General features: G+C 54.3%; 6 protein-coding genes across 6 annotated transcripts; 3 read left to right on the top strand and 3 right to left on the bottom strand.

Moving 5' to 3' along the window:
- Window positions 1–22: 22 nt before the first annotated feature.
- ACRALDRAFT_210841 (uncharacterized protein) lies at window positions 23–1,858 on the bottom strand (the record flags this gene model as incomplete). Its single annotated transcript, XM_071023371.1, has 15 exons — window positions 23–69; window positions 106–138; window positions 188–261; window positions 330–643; window positions 719–726; window positions 754–776; window positions 811–886; window positions 922–936; window positions 978–1,061; window positions 1,102–1,160; window positions 1,202–1,464; window positions 1,501–1,528; window positions 1,571–1,628; window positions 1,657–1,732; window positions 1,835–1,858. 15 exons carry the CDS (start codon window positions 1,856–1,858, stop codon window positions 23–25), a joined length of 1,182 nt encoding a protein of 393 aa, XP_070875048.1.
- A 1,861-nt stretch (window positions 1,859–3,719) lies between these two features.
- On the top strand, window positions 3,720–5,922 carry ACRALDRAFT_1081954 (uncharacterized protein; the record flags this gene model as incomplete). Its single annotated transcript, XM_071019236.1, has 2 exons — window positions 3,720–3,864; window positions 4,070–5,922. 2 exons carry the CDS (start codon window positions 3,720–3,722, stop codon window positions 5,920–5,922), a joined length of 1,998 nt encoding a protein of 665 aa, XP_070875047.1.
- A 463-nt stretch (window positions 5,923–6,385) lies between these two features.
- Window positions 6,386–7,203, bottom strand: ACRALDRAFT_1070824 (uncharacterized protein; the record flags this gene model as incomplete). The annotated part of the gene is made up of 2 exons (XM_071017802.1): window positions 6,386–6,889; window positions 7,057–7,203. The coding sequence occupies 2 exons, from the start codon at window positions 7,201–7,203 to the stop codon at window positions 6,386–6,388; spliced, it is 651 nt and encodes a 216-aa protein (XP_070875046.1).
- A 2,153-nt stretch (window positions 7,204–9,356) lies between these two features.
- ACRALDRAFT_2019681 (uncharacterized protein) lies at window positions 9,357–10,082 on the top strand (the record flags this gene model as incomplete). Its single annotated transcript, XM_071019981.1, has 7 exons — window positions 9,357–9,382; window positions 9,434–9,464; window positions 9,508–9,586; window positions 9,638–9,686; window positions 9,713–9,795; window positions 9,864–9,965; window positions 10,012–10,082. The coding sequence occupies 7 exons, from the start codon at window positions 9,357–9,359 to the stop codon at window positions 10,080–10,082; spliced, it is 441 nt and encodes a 146-aa protein (XP_070875045.1).
- Window positions 9,549–10,996, bottom strand: ACRALDRAFT_1063999 (uncharacterized protein). Its single transcript, XM_071016893.1, has one exon. The coding sequence runs from the start codon at window positions 10,857–10,859 to the stop codon at window positions 10,110–10,112; it is 750 nt and encodes a 249-aa protein (XP_070875044.1). The 5' UTR covers window positions 10,860–10,996; the 3' UTR covers window positions 9,549–10,109.
- Window positions 10,997–11,462: 466 nt separating this feature from the next.
- Window positions 11,463–12,185, top strand: ACRALDRAFT_2027659 (uncharacterized protein; the record flags this gene model as incomplete). Its single annotated transcript, XM_071020481.1, has 2 exons — window positions 11,463–11,481; window positions 11,578–12,185. The coding sequence occupies 2 exons, from the start codon at window positions 11,463–11,465 to the stop codon at window positions 12,183–12,185; spliced, it is 627 nt and encodes a 208-aa protein (XP_070875043.1).
- Between the last annotated feature and the right edge of the window lie 235 nt (window positions 12,186–12,420).

The raw sequence follows: 12,420 nt of genomic DNA, 5'->3' as shown, positions 1-12,420 counted from the left end.
CCAGCCCGTTCGCCCACCCCAATTAATCCCTGTCTGGGTAGCACCTTTGGGCACCCTTCTTGACGAAGCCTCGGCCCAAACCTGGTGTGTTACTCTACGCCCGACCAAGGAGCGCGCGGTCAGGGACTACGGGCTTGTCTCAGCATGCAGCCATCAGCCATCTCCTGAAGAGATATTGTTTTACCACAGAGGACGGCATCCTTGCCAAGGGGATACGGTACCATATCACCTGACCCCGAGTCAGCCGAGCTGATGGGATGGCTTTTTTTCTATCCTCATCAAGGCGTCTTAGTGGTGAACACGGCCGTCCCCCCCTTCCCTCCGGGCACAAGTGGAAGTTTTTCATGTCCTCGGTGACATCCAAGGGGAGAGTAGGGTCCACAGCGATGGGTCTTGGCTTGCAGTCGAGTCCCTCCCGGCCGTTACCCCCGCTTCGGTAACCCGGTAGCTGTGACTGGGGTGCCAGTAGCGGTCCGTTCCAGGGCCCATGTGAATACCGGCATTGTAGTTCGTGGGCAATGAGTCGTCGTTCCTTGGATCTATGTCCCCTGGATAGCTGCCGGAGCTGCGGGGAGACGAGCACACTGCGACGATTGAGGTGGGGAGGGAATAGATAAGTGAAGCGTTGGCTCACTCCGCTTTCCTATGATCATGACCACAGGCCCATCAGTATTTCGTATCATGTTCAAAAGATAGTCGATCTAGCCGATGGTTCAACCGGTTGGCCTCAGGACGGGGGGCCTATCGTTGCACTCGAATGCCCGGCATTCTTACAACTGAAAATGCATGTCTCAAAGCTCTGGGTCGAACCCTCTTATGATTTGAAGGGGATACGATATCGCCTTGGCCGTTATCGAAGGCAGTAGAGCAAGTCGATGTGGTGGATCTCATTCGCGACAAAAGCTCTGCCCTGTTCACAACATAGAGTGATGCCGACTTGTAAATGAGGACAAGAAATGTGATTTACGCAGAGCAACCAACCCAAAGCCGGTATTCGAAGATGCGCAGGTCAGGTGTATTACACGACAGGCTGCAAGACAGTCTTTGACTATCCTGGATGGCTGACCAGGAGGTTCATCCCATGCCTGTTGAGCCAACAACTGTCGATGAGCCATGGAATGGGAAGACCCAAGGGGAAGACAGACGTTACCAGATTGTCCCTAATGTGGATGGCCTGATGGTTTTGTATCGCATGCAGTACTGTACGTTGTATGAGTCCAGGGAGAAGGGATGAGTGCTGGAGTGCTGGAGTGTTGGGTAGAGCAGATGATACAGGCAGAAACCTGATGGGACAGATAAACCACATTGCCCATGTTGTGTACGCCATTTGGATGAACACAGCATATAGGCCAAAGTTTTCGAACACAGGGACTCATTAGTACAACAACCATCAAGAGCCGTGGTGTGTTCTCTGCAAGGTGAGGTACGGATAGGGCTGGCTGGCGCAGGTAAAGTACGAAGTACCTACCGACGAACAGCGGACTAACCTACCCCTGTCACCGGAGGATTACACTGCACGAGGTACATACTGTACACACGCCATGCCCTCGAGGCTAACCGTTATTCGTACCTGTGTAACCATGGGGGATTGGGCAGCGAGAGCTTGCCATTAGGTAGGTCGTACACGGCTACTTAGTGGAGACACTTGACCATTACTTCGTACCTGGTACCCGGGTATGCGCGGCTCTGCGACGTCAAAGAACGTATCGCCGGTCAGAAGCTGCATATACGTCTAGCTGTTTCCTTGTCATCAGTGTCGGGATACTGACATAGGTAGTGTACAAAATACTGTAGAGCGACCTACGAATCTATCTTGAATTGGACGTATTCGTACCCTCGTGCTTGAGGTGCACAACATATTGCCTTACTAATCAGGTCCGGTCTATCCGTAGGGCCCACACATGAGGTGGCGCAAGTAGGTACGCGATATTTTAGTCGCTGTTACCTCGGTTATGCACTTTCGCCCGCCTAATGTAGGAATCCCAAGTATCAGGTACATCAAAGAAAGTACTTGTCTTCTTGGTTCGTCTCTGCGCCACGACCCCGCATCACCAAAATGACCCCCCAGCAAAGCCAGGAAAGCGTTCTCCATGGGTTTTGATTCGCTAAAATGCCCACCGAGGTGTTTCTCCGTCACCATGGATTTTGACAAGGATAATAAAGTTCCTTGTACCCGTCCCCTGAAAACAAGCCGAAGAGGTTGAAGAAAGTAATAATCCCTACTTTGTAAGCGCTATGAACAACAGCCTCTTCTGACTCTTCCTCCCACCACACACCCTGGTAATAGTCACCATTACATTACTATCCCAAGCACCTCACATCTCACATGCCAATTCGAGTCCTCGAGCCCCGCCAATAGACCCGACGACGGTCGTTCCCCGAGTACGAAATCGCAGAGAACACACACCCGCCGACAACCATCCACGATCGAGTGCAACAACCAGAGACCCTCGCGTCAATGGGCTCTTCGCATTGCCCACCTGTTCGTCCTCCCCTCCTGCGTCACGTCTCTGTAACCACGAGGATATTGGTCGCCGACCTCGTGCTGCATGTCAATGCTAGTCTGCGACTATCAGTAGACCCCGCCGGGTAGCCGCATTACTCTCCTCTGGTCGCCCTCCGCCTCTCGTTAGGCATTACCTGCCTGACTACCTCGCTCGCAAGACTCTTTTTTTAACGCGAGGTTTGTGACCTCCGCAGCCGCAGCCGCCTTGTCCCTCCGCCGCCGCCGTCCTTCGCCGTACGTCGAGGCTCCCAACGCCAGTCCTCCCCACGATCATCCTTGTGCTGGGGCTCCTATCCGCCGTCCCTACCACCCTCCAAAACCTCAAATTGCAATCGCCGCCGTTCCTGGGGGTGGACCACGACATAAGACACAACTGCCGTCGCCGCAACGAACGAAAGCCCGCACCCTAAGACCTCTGGTCGTACAAGAAACGCCTCTCGCCTCGCCAGAAGGTCTCCTATTGGCGACCCCATATCCTGTTGGGGAATACGAGCTCCGTTCCTGATCCTGTAGCGACCAGGAGTGTCTCTTTTTGATGACCAGGGATTAGCGACCTAAGCGAAGAATAAGAGATACACCGTTGTCCGTTTTGCCCGGCTGCGCACAGCGCTTGCGTTAGCGTTAGAACCATTGTCGGTCTCTCACGCCCCGCCGCGCGTCCAAGCCTCGAGTCAACGGCGGTTTCTGCCTTGAGCTTTTCCCAGTGCTGTTGATCTTGCTCGAGGCTTCTTCCCCTCGTTCGCGACAGGGCCATCCACCTGGGCGAAGCTGGTTTTGGTTCTTTTTAGTCCTTTGGCGTAGGCTGTGGTCAACAATAACCGAGCCACACCCCCGGCGTGTGACAATTTTATTCTTCTTTTTTTATTTAGCATTTGGTGCCTCACCGCAGGAGGATTGACCCATACCATACCATTACCTGTCCCACAGGCCTCGCCTCGCCGACGCTGCCAGCGAGACGTCTGGAGCCAGTGGTGTTTGAGACAGCATCGTCCTGGTTTGGGGCTTGCGCCGGCCATCATTTCACAGGAAATTCCCCCGCGTCACCATTGTTTCCCGCAACCCCGCGGGTTCTAGGACGTATATAAAACCCTGAGAGGAGATGCCAGACAAAGTTGACGACAAACCGGGAAAGGCTTCGGATGCCGCAGCTGAGAATGAACAAGAGCACAACAGACAACCTACAAATAACAATAACAGCGACGATACCACCAAAATGACTGAACGCAACGATAACAACAACTCCACGGGTACTCAGGGAGGGGCCAAGAAAAAGTACGACCCTAAAGATCCCTTGCGCCCAAGGAGAAAGAAAGCGCGCAGAGCTTGCTATGCGTGCCAGAGAGCTCATTTAACATGCGGTAAGCTTCTCCCCGCTTCCACGCACCTGCCTAATGCTTTTTCTTTTTCTTGCAATGCTTGTTCCCTCGGTCTCTTGACAGCGGGCGGCGACATCCGTTGGTTCCACCACTTGACCGAATCTTCACCGAACCCTTACCGAGCCCCCACCGAACTCTCACCGAGTCGTAACAAGCACATGGAACTGACCCTAACTGTCGGAAACAGGAGATGAACGCCCGTGTCAGAGGTGTATCAAGCGTGGACTCGCCGACGCCTGCCAAGATGGTGTGCGTAAGAAGGCCAAGTATCTTCATGATGCACCCCCCGAAGCCCTCAGACCTGTTCTCGGCCCCAACTACAATCCGGAACCCACTCCGACAACCCGGTCCAACGGCCAACGGCATCCGAGTGGCGCCTCGGAGACTCTCTCCACAGCGGGAAGTACCTACTTCCCGCAAAACTCCACGGCGTCTTACCCGGTCTACTCGGGGTCGCAGACGCCCGTTGGCATGCCAGAGAGCATATCCTTCCAGCCGTCACCCGTTTCGCCATCCTTCCCCCAGAACAACAACAATGCGCCGCGGGCGGGTTCCGTGCCGGGGCTCATGTCACCCCAAATGACCAACGACGCCATCAATTTCAGCACCCTCTTCGACCCCAGCAACCCGGCGCTTTTCAACTTTGACTTGGAAGGTTTGAATTTCGGCAGTCAGTACGGCGCCTTGGAGTTCGGCATGCTGGGCCACATGTCGTCAGGGGCCGGGGCCGGAGCCGGAGAGACACCCCCACAGGACCATGGGCTATCGGGACCCAGCAGTGGGGATGTCAATTTTGGATCGACGGGCGTCTTTGGAAATGGTAACAGGCAGCAGTTTGGCCAGTTCTATGATAATGGCATGGTGAATGATCTCATCAAACTAGACCCTTCCCCGAGCGGCATGTACCAGCAAGGCAACCTGCATCATGCACTGCCTCAGGCCTACGCCATCGCCGCCGGCCCCAACAGCCTCCACAGCCCTAGCACGGAGAACACGGCGAGCCCGCAGCCGGCGAACTTTACGTACGACGGCTCGCCGGTCGGGCATTACAGCAGCCTGGTCGGAACGCCAAACACAGTCCCGTCCGTGAACCCTCGACCGAAGCCCAAGGCGGGCGTATCGCAGAAAGGGGGAGCTAGTTTGGGAAAGAGGCAGCGGGATGCCTCGTGGATATACGAGTCAGTCAAGGAGCCTTACCAGTACCTGGCCGGCTTCCACGCCCTAATCGCCTTCCTACAGAAGCGCTTCTCCGCCAACAAGACCTTGCGCATTGTCAAGGCCCTAGCCAGCATCCGGCCGTCGTTCATATCGTGCATGAAGACGCTCGACCACAGGGACCTGATCTTCATGGAGAAGTGCTTCCAGCGGACGCTGCTGGAGTACGAGGATCGCATGCACCAGTGCCCTGCGCCGACGATCCTCTGCCGCCGCACCGGGGAGATTGCCGCCGTCAACAAGGAGTTTGTGGCGCTGACGGGCTGGACCAAGGCGGTCTTGCTAGGAAACGAGCCGAACCGAAACGTGAACACGGGCGGCGCGCCGTCGGGTCCCGGGAGCGGTCCTCCGACGGGACGTGCGGGGCTCGCGACTCCCAAGCTCTCGGCGGCGGCGACGGCGGCGGCGGTTCCTCCCGGCCAATCCCAGGGCGAAGGGAGGCGCAAGCAGCCGGTGTTCATTGCCGAGATCCTCGACGACGACAGCGTCATTGAATTTTACGAGGATTTCGCGCAGCTCGCCTTTGGCGACAGCCGGGGCACGGTGTACAGGAGCTGCAAAGTGCTCAAGTACCGGACGGACGAATCCGCCGAGTCGACGGTACCGCCGGAGACGACGCCCCAGAGGGACCCGCGAAAGAGCATCCTCAGCCATCGCGTCACGCGTATCGATGGCGAGCACGGCATCTCGACGATCGAGAAGGATGGAAAAGTGGAATGCCGCTATTGCTGGACAATCAAGCGCGACGTGTTCGATATCCCCATGTTGATAGTCATAAATGTGAGACTCAACCCGACTACCCATTCCCGTCCCTCCGGAACGTGAGTAAGCTAATTATCATGCAGTTCTTGCCGTGTTTGTCGGGGGATCAAGAGCCGCAACAAGTGGCCAAGTAAGGGTGCAAAATGCGAAAATGAGTTTTCAGTTCAATAACGAGCTCTCGACGGCCTCTGGAAATGGGCATAGGCGACGAGCAGGTATGCAATGCTGTCGGAGTTAATTGGTTGTTTTCCTAGATTGGGTTTCTCGGGACGGGGGCATTCAAAAGCAGATTGATTTGCAGTGATTGTTTTCACCGGGGGTTTTCATGGAGTAGTGAGTGTCATGTATGAATCATTGGGATAGTCTCGCAGCCAGCCCTACCTACATATCCTCATTAGCAATTGGGATTTTGTATTCGCTGTCTACTGTACTCCACGTCTATATGGCAAACCAAGCCGGAACAGTGCCCGGGCCGTTGGTTCATTGTATGGTTGTCGACTTATTCTTCTTTCCCGCGTCGTTCACTTCAACCGTCCAACGGCGGCCTCACCAGCCACGAGACATCCAGCTCGCCAGCGCCATCGACCCCGTCAGCACCGTCGATACCGGAAGCCAGAGCCACCCCGGGCGAGGGCGAAGGCCACCAGCGCGCCCTCCGCAGGCTCTCGTTGGCAACCACGCAATCGAAGCGGATGTCCTCGATCAGGGCGTCGAGGCTCTTGTAGTCCTTTTCCTCCCGCACGAAGCCCAGAACCAGGAGGCGCATGTGGGCGTCGTAAAAGTCGGCGGAGAAGGGATGCAGGACGTGGACCTCGGCGGAGCGGACGGTGTTCTTGTAGAACGGGTTGTAGCCTATGGACATGACCATCGGGTACAGGAGGAAGGCGGGCGCGTCGCTGCCGGAGGGACGGTCCGGGTGGTCTGGCGGTAGGGAGAGGGAGGCCCAGCCGAAGTAGACTCCTGATTTGACGTCGTCGATCCACGGGGTCTTCTGGGCATCTACGGGGAGGTTGGCGGTTGGGATGCCGAGCTGGGTGGGGGATGTTAGGACCGGTTTGTTTTCCGTTATCGATGGGCGGTCGGACAAGAGAAGGATATGTGCAGCGGAGGTGAGGGTGAGAGGTATGAAAGTGACGGCAAGGGGTGTCAGGTATGGGATAAGAACAGAAAATGGAGTTCTTCTTTCAGTGGACTCACCTCTTTGGATCCGCGACCAAACCCGGAAATGACTTTACCCTCCATGTTGAGTGGGAAAGGAGGCTCGGGGCCGCTGGCGGGACCGACGATACGGGGCCGGCCAGCGGTGACGCCGGTTGTGTTGGCAGCAGCGCTCTGGTCTGCCATGGTAGTAGTGCTACGTCCGTTGCAGGGCGTCCCTTGTTCCCTCGTTGCCTCCGGTCTTCTGGACTTGCTTGTCCTAGAATGAACGTCGTAGAGCTGCAACGGGTCCCTCTCTCGCGCCACTTGTGCTGTGAGCCCTTTCAGAAGGCCTCAAATAGTAGACGAGTGGGGGGGGGGGGGGGAAAGTTTTTTTAAAAAAAGTGAGATCTATTGCAGCGGGCCTTATTTGGGACAAGTGGTTTTGATCGTGAATCAACCTACTTCGTAGGAGGTTAAAAGAGCCGTCGATGATGTGCACCTCGTAGAAGTTGTCGAATGTTCGCCAATGCGCCGTCTTCCGACGCCGAACATGCTGGAAGGGAGGGGCATGTATTCGTACAGTGATTCGGCACCAACGAGTAGTTTATTCACTCAACATGTCACAATACACTACATCCTACAGCCAAACCCTTCAACTTCAAAAAAACGTATTAATTCATCTATGCCTCTAATAACGTCTCATGTAAATTATTCCCCTTATATTTGTCCCACGCTGTAGAATAAGAGTCTTTTGGACATTTCTGGCTACAGGTACTCTATGTAAACAAGTGTAATATTGTACGAAAATGTCGGTACAGTGACTCAGGACAAGTGACGAGTAAGCCCCACTTTTTTAAATGTACTGATATGACCGCGTTAAAAACACCTTGAGTTCGAATATAAATAACTTTACGAAAAGTACTTTAAAAGCTTAGGAAAAATTCAGAATAGATAGAGCAGAAGCAGTAGAGTGGAAATATCTAGTTATATCTTTCTAATACTTTGTGTACTACCCCCTAGCCTCGATATAAGCAGCGAGCCTCCGCGGCATTAACAGTATTAAGTCCTCTAGAAGCTCGTCTTTAAAATCGTCCTATACTTCGATCGCGGCCCGGCAGAGCAGATTATATAAGGCGTCGTTAGTCTTTATATCTAAGAGCTCCGGATACTTTAAATATATCCTCTCCTTTAGCAGTTTCTATAGATTTTCGATAGGATTAAGATTAGGCGAATACGGCGGCTAATCTAATAGTACGATACCGTTCTCTTTAGCCTAGGGGCGTAACTAATCTTAAACAACGCGCGCCGTGTAAGTAGAGGCGTTATTATAAACGAATACGCTATCCGGCTAGCATATCGTAGGCAGGTACTCTTCGAGGGCGTCGCGAATAACGGCTCCGGTAACGCCGCCGCGCGCCGAATTTAGGTCCCCTGGAAGGGGGACCAAAGATATACGATAAGAATACGAAAAAACACCCTAGAATATCTATGAATGGCGCGTTAGCTTGCCCCGAGGCTGGACTATATCCTTTATAAGTCTCTTTCCCTATAAATTTATTAGTAAAGGTATAATATAACGATAAACTTAACTTACACGGCGGCAGAAAACCTATTTCTGCCTCTCTCCTTCGCCGCGCGCGACTATGGTTTTATCTAAAAAGATAACCTGTTTCCACCACGATAGGGGCTTCGAGGCGTACTTGATTAACCACTCTAGACGCCTGCGCGCGTGGGATTCAGCTAGTTTTAGCCGGCGTAGCGCGCGAAGGTGTAGAACACCCTCCTCTTTAAGGTATTTTGATAGAGTGGATCTAGAACAAGATAGCGCGCACTTAGTAATTAACTAACTAGGTAGAACGAAAGGGTCGATAGTAATTGACTATAGGATACGTCTTTTTTCATGAACCTTTATCGCGGGGGGGCGGCCGGAGCGTTTATTTGACCGGGCTAAAGTCTGTTACTAATAGCGGTGCGCGATACCCTATACTGACCCGGGGGATACGTCGTATTTAATCGCGATTGCCTTCTGACTAAGGCCGTCGCGATAGGCCTGCGTAATCAGGGTCCGTTTATAAGGCGAATGCTTAACGCGCGGTGTAATTAGGGGCATTTTCTGATTTTTAACGAATTTTTGAAGTTGAAGGGTTGATGGTGTTGAAAATAATAAGACGCGTAGGTACGCGTTGGTGGTATTATTTACTCGTTACTTGCTAAGACCCACTGTATATGTAAAGTGGGGTGTCTACTCCGGCACATTGGGCGGCTCGCGGCAAGGTACAGGTACTCAGTACGTATCCGGAGTTTTATCAAGATCTTCCCACGGTGGTACATTGGGGTTACTCGCTTTACACTTGAGAATGAATAAAAATACCTACCTACCTAGGTCAAGGCAATCTACAATATAGGTCGTACACGTATCTTCATCACATCGCAGTAGCTTCCGGTCTCCATCCCTATTCCTCCTGGTCCGTGGTCTGTCGTGTAAGTGCTGCTTTGCATGTGATCAAGGAGTGCAAGCAAATAACGACATTCAAACACGACGGCCATAGAGCCCCGACGGCAGATAAAGAAGTCGACCACGCATGTCGTGGAACATTACCTGATCGACTCTACCTCCCCACGCTGATACGCTGATGAGAAACGGGCAATCAATTATTAACCGTCTTCCAGAGGGCCTCCTCTCTATCGTTACACGAATAACCACCCATATCAGCGCCACGGCGAGCAGCGACAACGTACAGAAACTTCCTTCCAACAACGCCCCGATTCCAACCCCATGGCCCCGAGGCCCCCCCTGTAGCCTATATGAAGCCGGAGGGAAAGCGAAGTTAGATCTATCCCAACCAAAGGCTGCAGACTTTCAGGTATCGAGACGTGGCATATATCTCAGCTCATGCATCCCAACAAATCAACGAAACCGCAGACGATATTACGAGGAAGTAGTATCATCCATCACGACAGCTCATGTCTCCCGTCTCTGAGTAGCACGCCCCGACATGATGCTTCAATTAGTAAGCCAGCGGTTCTTTCTTCCCGTCGCCTGTTCATCGCGCTGCCTCTTAATCCAGCGACAGCCGAAGTAGGAGGTACCTCTGCACCTCTGCAGGGGTTCAGGACGAAGTAGTGGTCTGCTGCTGCGTCTTGCCATCCTCCCACTCGGTCCGTCCCAACCTCACGATATCGGCCTGTTCCAGCTCCCAGAACTTGCTGGGCGCCTTCCCCTCGGCCGCAAGCTGCGCAGCCCGGACCGCCGCCCGCGCGATGACGTCGTTGTCCTGGCCCAGCCCATCCTGCAGGCCCTGGCTCAGGTAGCCGAGGCCCCGGACAAGCGCCGTCAGGGCGCCCTGGCCGGTATGGGGCTTCTCGCGCTCGCCCATGATGAGGCCCGGCTTCACAATGACGGCGTTTTCAAAGTCGAGATCGCGCACCGTGTCCTCGACGCCAATCTTCATCTTGGTGTAGGGGAACTGGGCGCTGAGGAAGTTGCGCGTGCCCACGGACGAGATGAAGACAAACGTACGCACCCCCGCCGCCTTGGCCGCCTTGGCAATCTCGACGTTGAGGTCGTGGTCAATCTTCCACTGGTTCGCGAGACCGCCCGCCTGGGAGCGCGTGGTGCCGAGGCCCGAGAAGAGCGTGTGTGGCGTGGGCGAGAGCGACGACAGCTTGGACGTCCAGGCGGTCGTGTCGGTCTCGACAATGGCGTTCAGGTTCGTGGCTGATTCGGGCGCCTTGGGTGCGCGGCGGGAGATGGATGTGACATGGACAGACGGCCAGGTCAGGAGCGTGGAGAGGATTTCCGCGCCGACGAGGCCGGTGCTGCCGAAGACGACGGCGTTGTTAAAGGCGGGAGTCGACATGTTGTAGAGATGCGATGGGTTTTACCAATGCGGTCGATTTCTGGGACGCGGTACAGAGGGCCAGAAGCTGGAATATAAGGGAGAGGGGAATGCGAAATGAGACGAAATGTGAGCTCAGGGTCTTGACATCACCCATCGCCGCGAAGCTATAATATAAAGGTACGTAACTCGGACTTGAGAAACGTAAGGGAAACTCCGTTCCGCTCTTATGGAGTCACGTGACCCGATTAACACGTCCGAGCCCAAGTCCGTTACTAATGAATCGGTAGAATCATTCCTTCCACGGAGTAATCGTCTGCCTGAATGACATGACGACAGCACATTTGCCTAGTGAATGGAAACTTGCATTGCCGCGACGGAGATGGCCATCTCATGTCCGACAACCCGCCGTGATTATGGGTGGATAGTGGAGTATGGTCATGTGACATGACAGTCTCGGAAGGTGGGGTAGCTTCATCTTCAGCTCCGGGACCCCGAGGTACTTGTACAATATCGTCCGACGATCGATGTTCGACTCGTTCCAAGTGATTATCAAGCTGCTATAGACAAACATCTCCACGCGTCTGCATCTGGATAACTTCCTATAGCGTCGTTTTCGCCAAAATGTCGACCCAATATGAGGGTAAAGCGCCACCTGCCCCGCCGTTGTTTATCCAACGTTGTTGTTATTTTTGGAAAGGAAGACAAAAAGCCCACTCGAATTAACGCACTGTTATAGTCGAGCATAACATAGCTCCCGGCGCCCGTCAACGGGACAATACCCGCCGCGTGGACATGTCGACCTTTGATTCTTTCCTCCGCCAAATCCGCACCACCAACCAGTCTTCGTCTGCCTCGTCAACATCAACCCAACACCGTAGCAATCCGCACGCCACACCGACGCCAGTAGCCGCCGCATCCCTCTTCACCCTGCTCCAGGAGCAGTTCCAAACCCTCCACGCCACCGCCCCTTCCCCCGCGAACGCCGCCTTTCTCGAGTCCCTCGTCACCGCGCTAGAATCCGACATCGAACGGCCCCCGACCGAGATCGCGGGTGTCACCCAACAGTACCTCGACGCCCTCGACCGCGTGGACCGCAAGCGCCTCGGCCCCGACGAGCAGTGCCCCATCTGCGCCGAGCGGTTTCTCGACGACAAGTACTGTCTCGTCGTGGAGCTCCCCTGTCATGAGAGCCACAGGTTCGACTTGGAATGCGTCGGCCCTTGGCTTCTCGGGAAGGGGAGCTGTCCGATGTGCCGGAAGGACTTGACAAAGAAGAAAGAGCCGCCGGTGTTACAGCACGATGAGGAGGAAGAAAATGATGACCCGGACGGGCTTTATGCGTAGTTGACTGGACATCTGGGTGGCCAGGACAAACGGCTGCGCTGCGGTGGGCGGCAGTCTTGGCCGGGTCGGCGGGTATCACATTGGACAGATGCAAGGTGCCAAAGGCGTGTGGTGTTGTGTGCGTGAATTCATCTGGCAAAGTTGTTCTTCTATGGTTACGACAAGAAAGGATTTCAAATACCATCATGACATGTCTGTTTTATTTGAAACGGAACCCCGCCTTGGCCGCCTTCCC

The sequence above is a fragment of the Sodiomyces alcalophilus genome (assembly GCF_042370955.1).
Source record: "Sodiomyces alcalophilus JCM 7366 unplaced genomic scaffold ACRALscaffold_4, whole genome shotgun sequence".
NCBI classification, from domain to species: Eukaryota; Fungi; Ascomycota; class Sordariomycetes; order Glomerellales; family Plectosphaerellaceae; genus Sodiomyces; species Sodiomyces alcalophilus.
The sequence above is the reverse complement of the archived record's forward strand: the minus strand, read 5'-3'. Positions and strand labels throughout refer to the sequence as shown.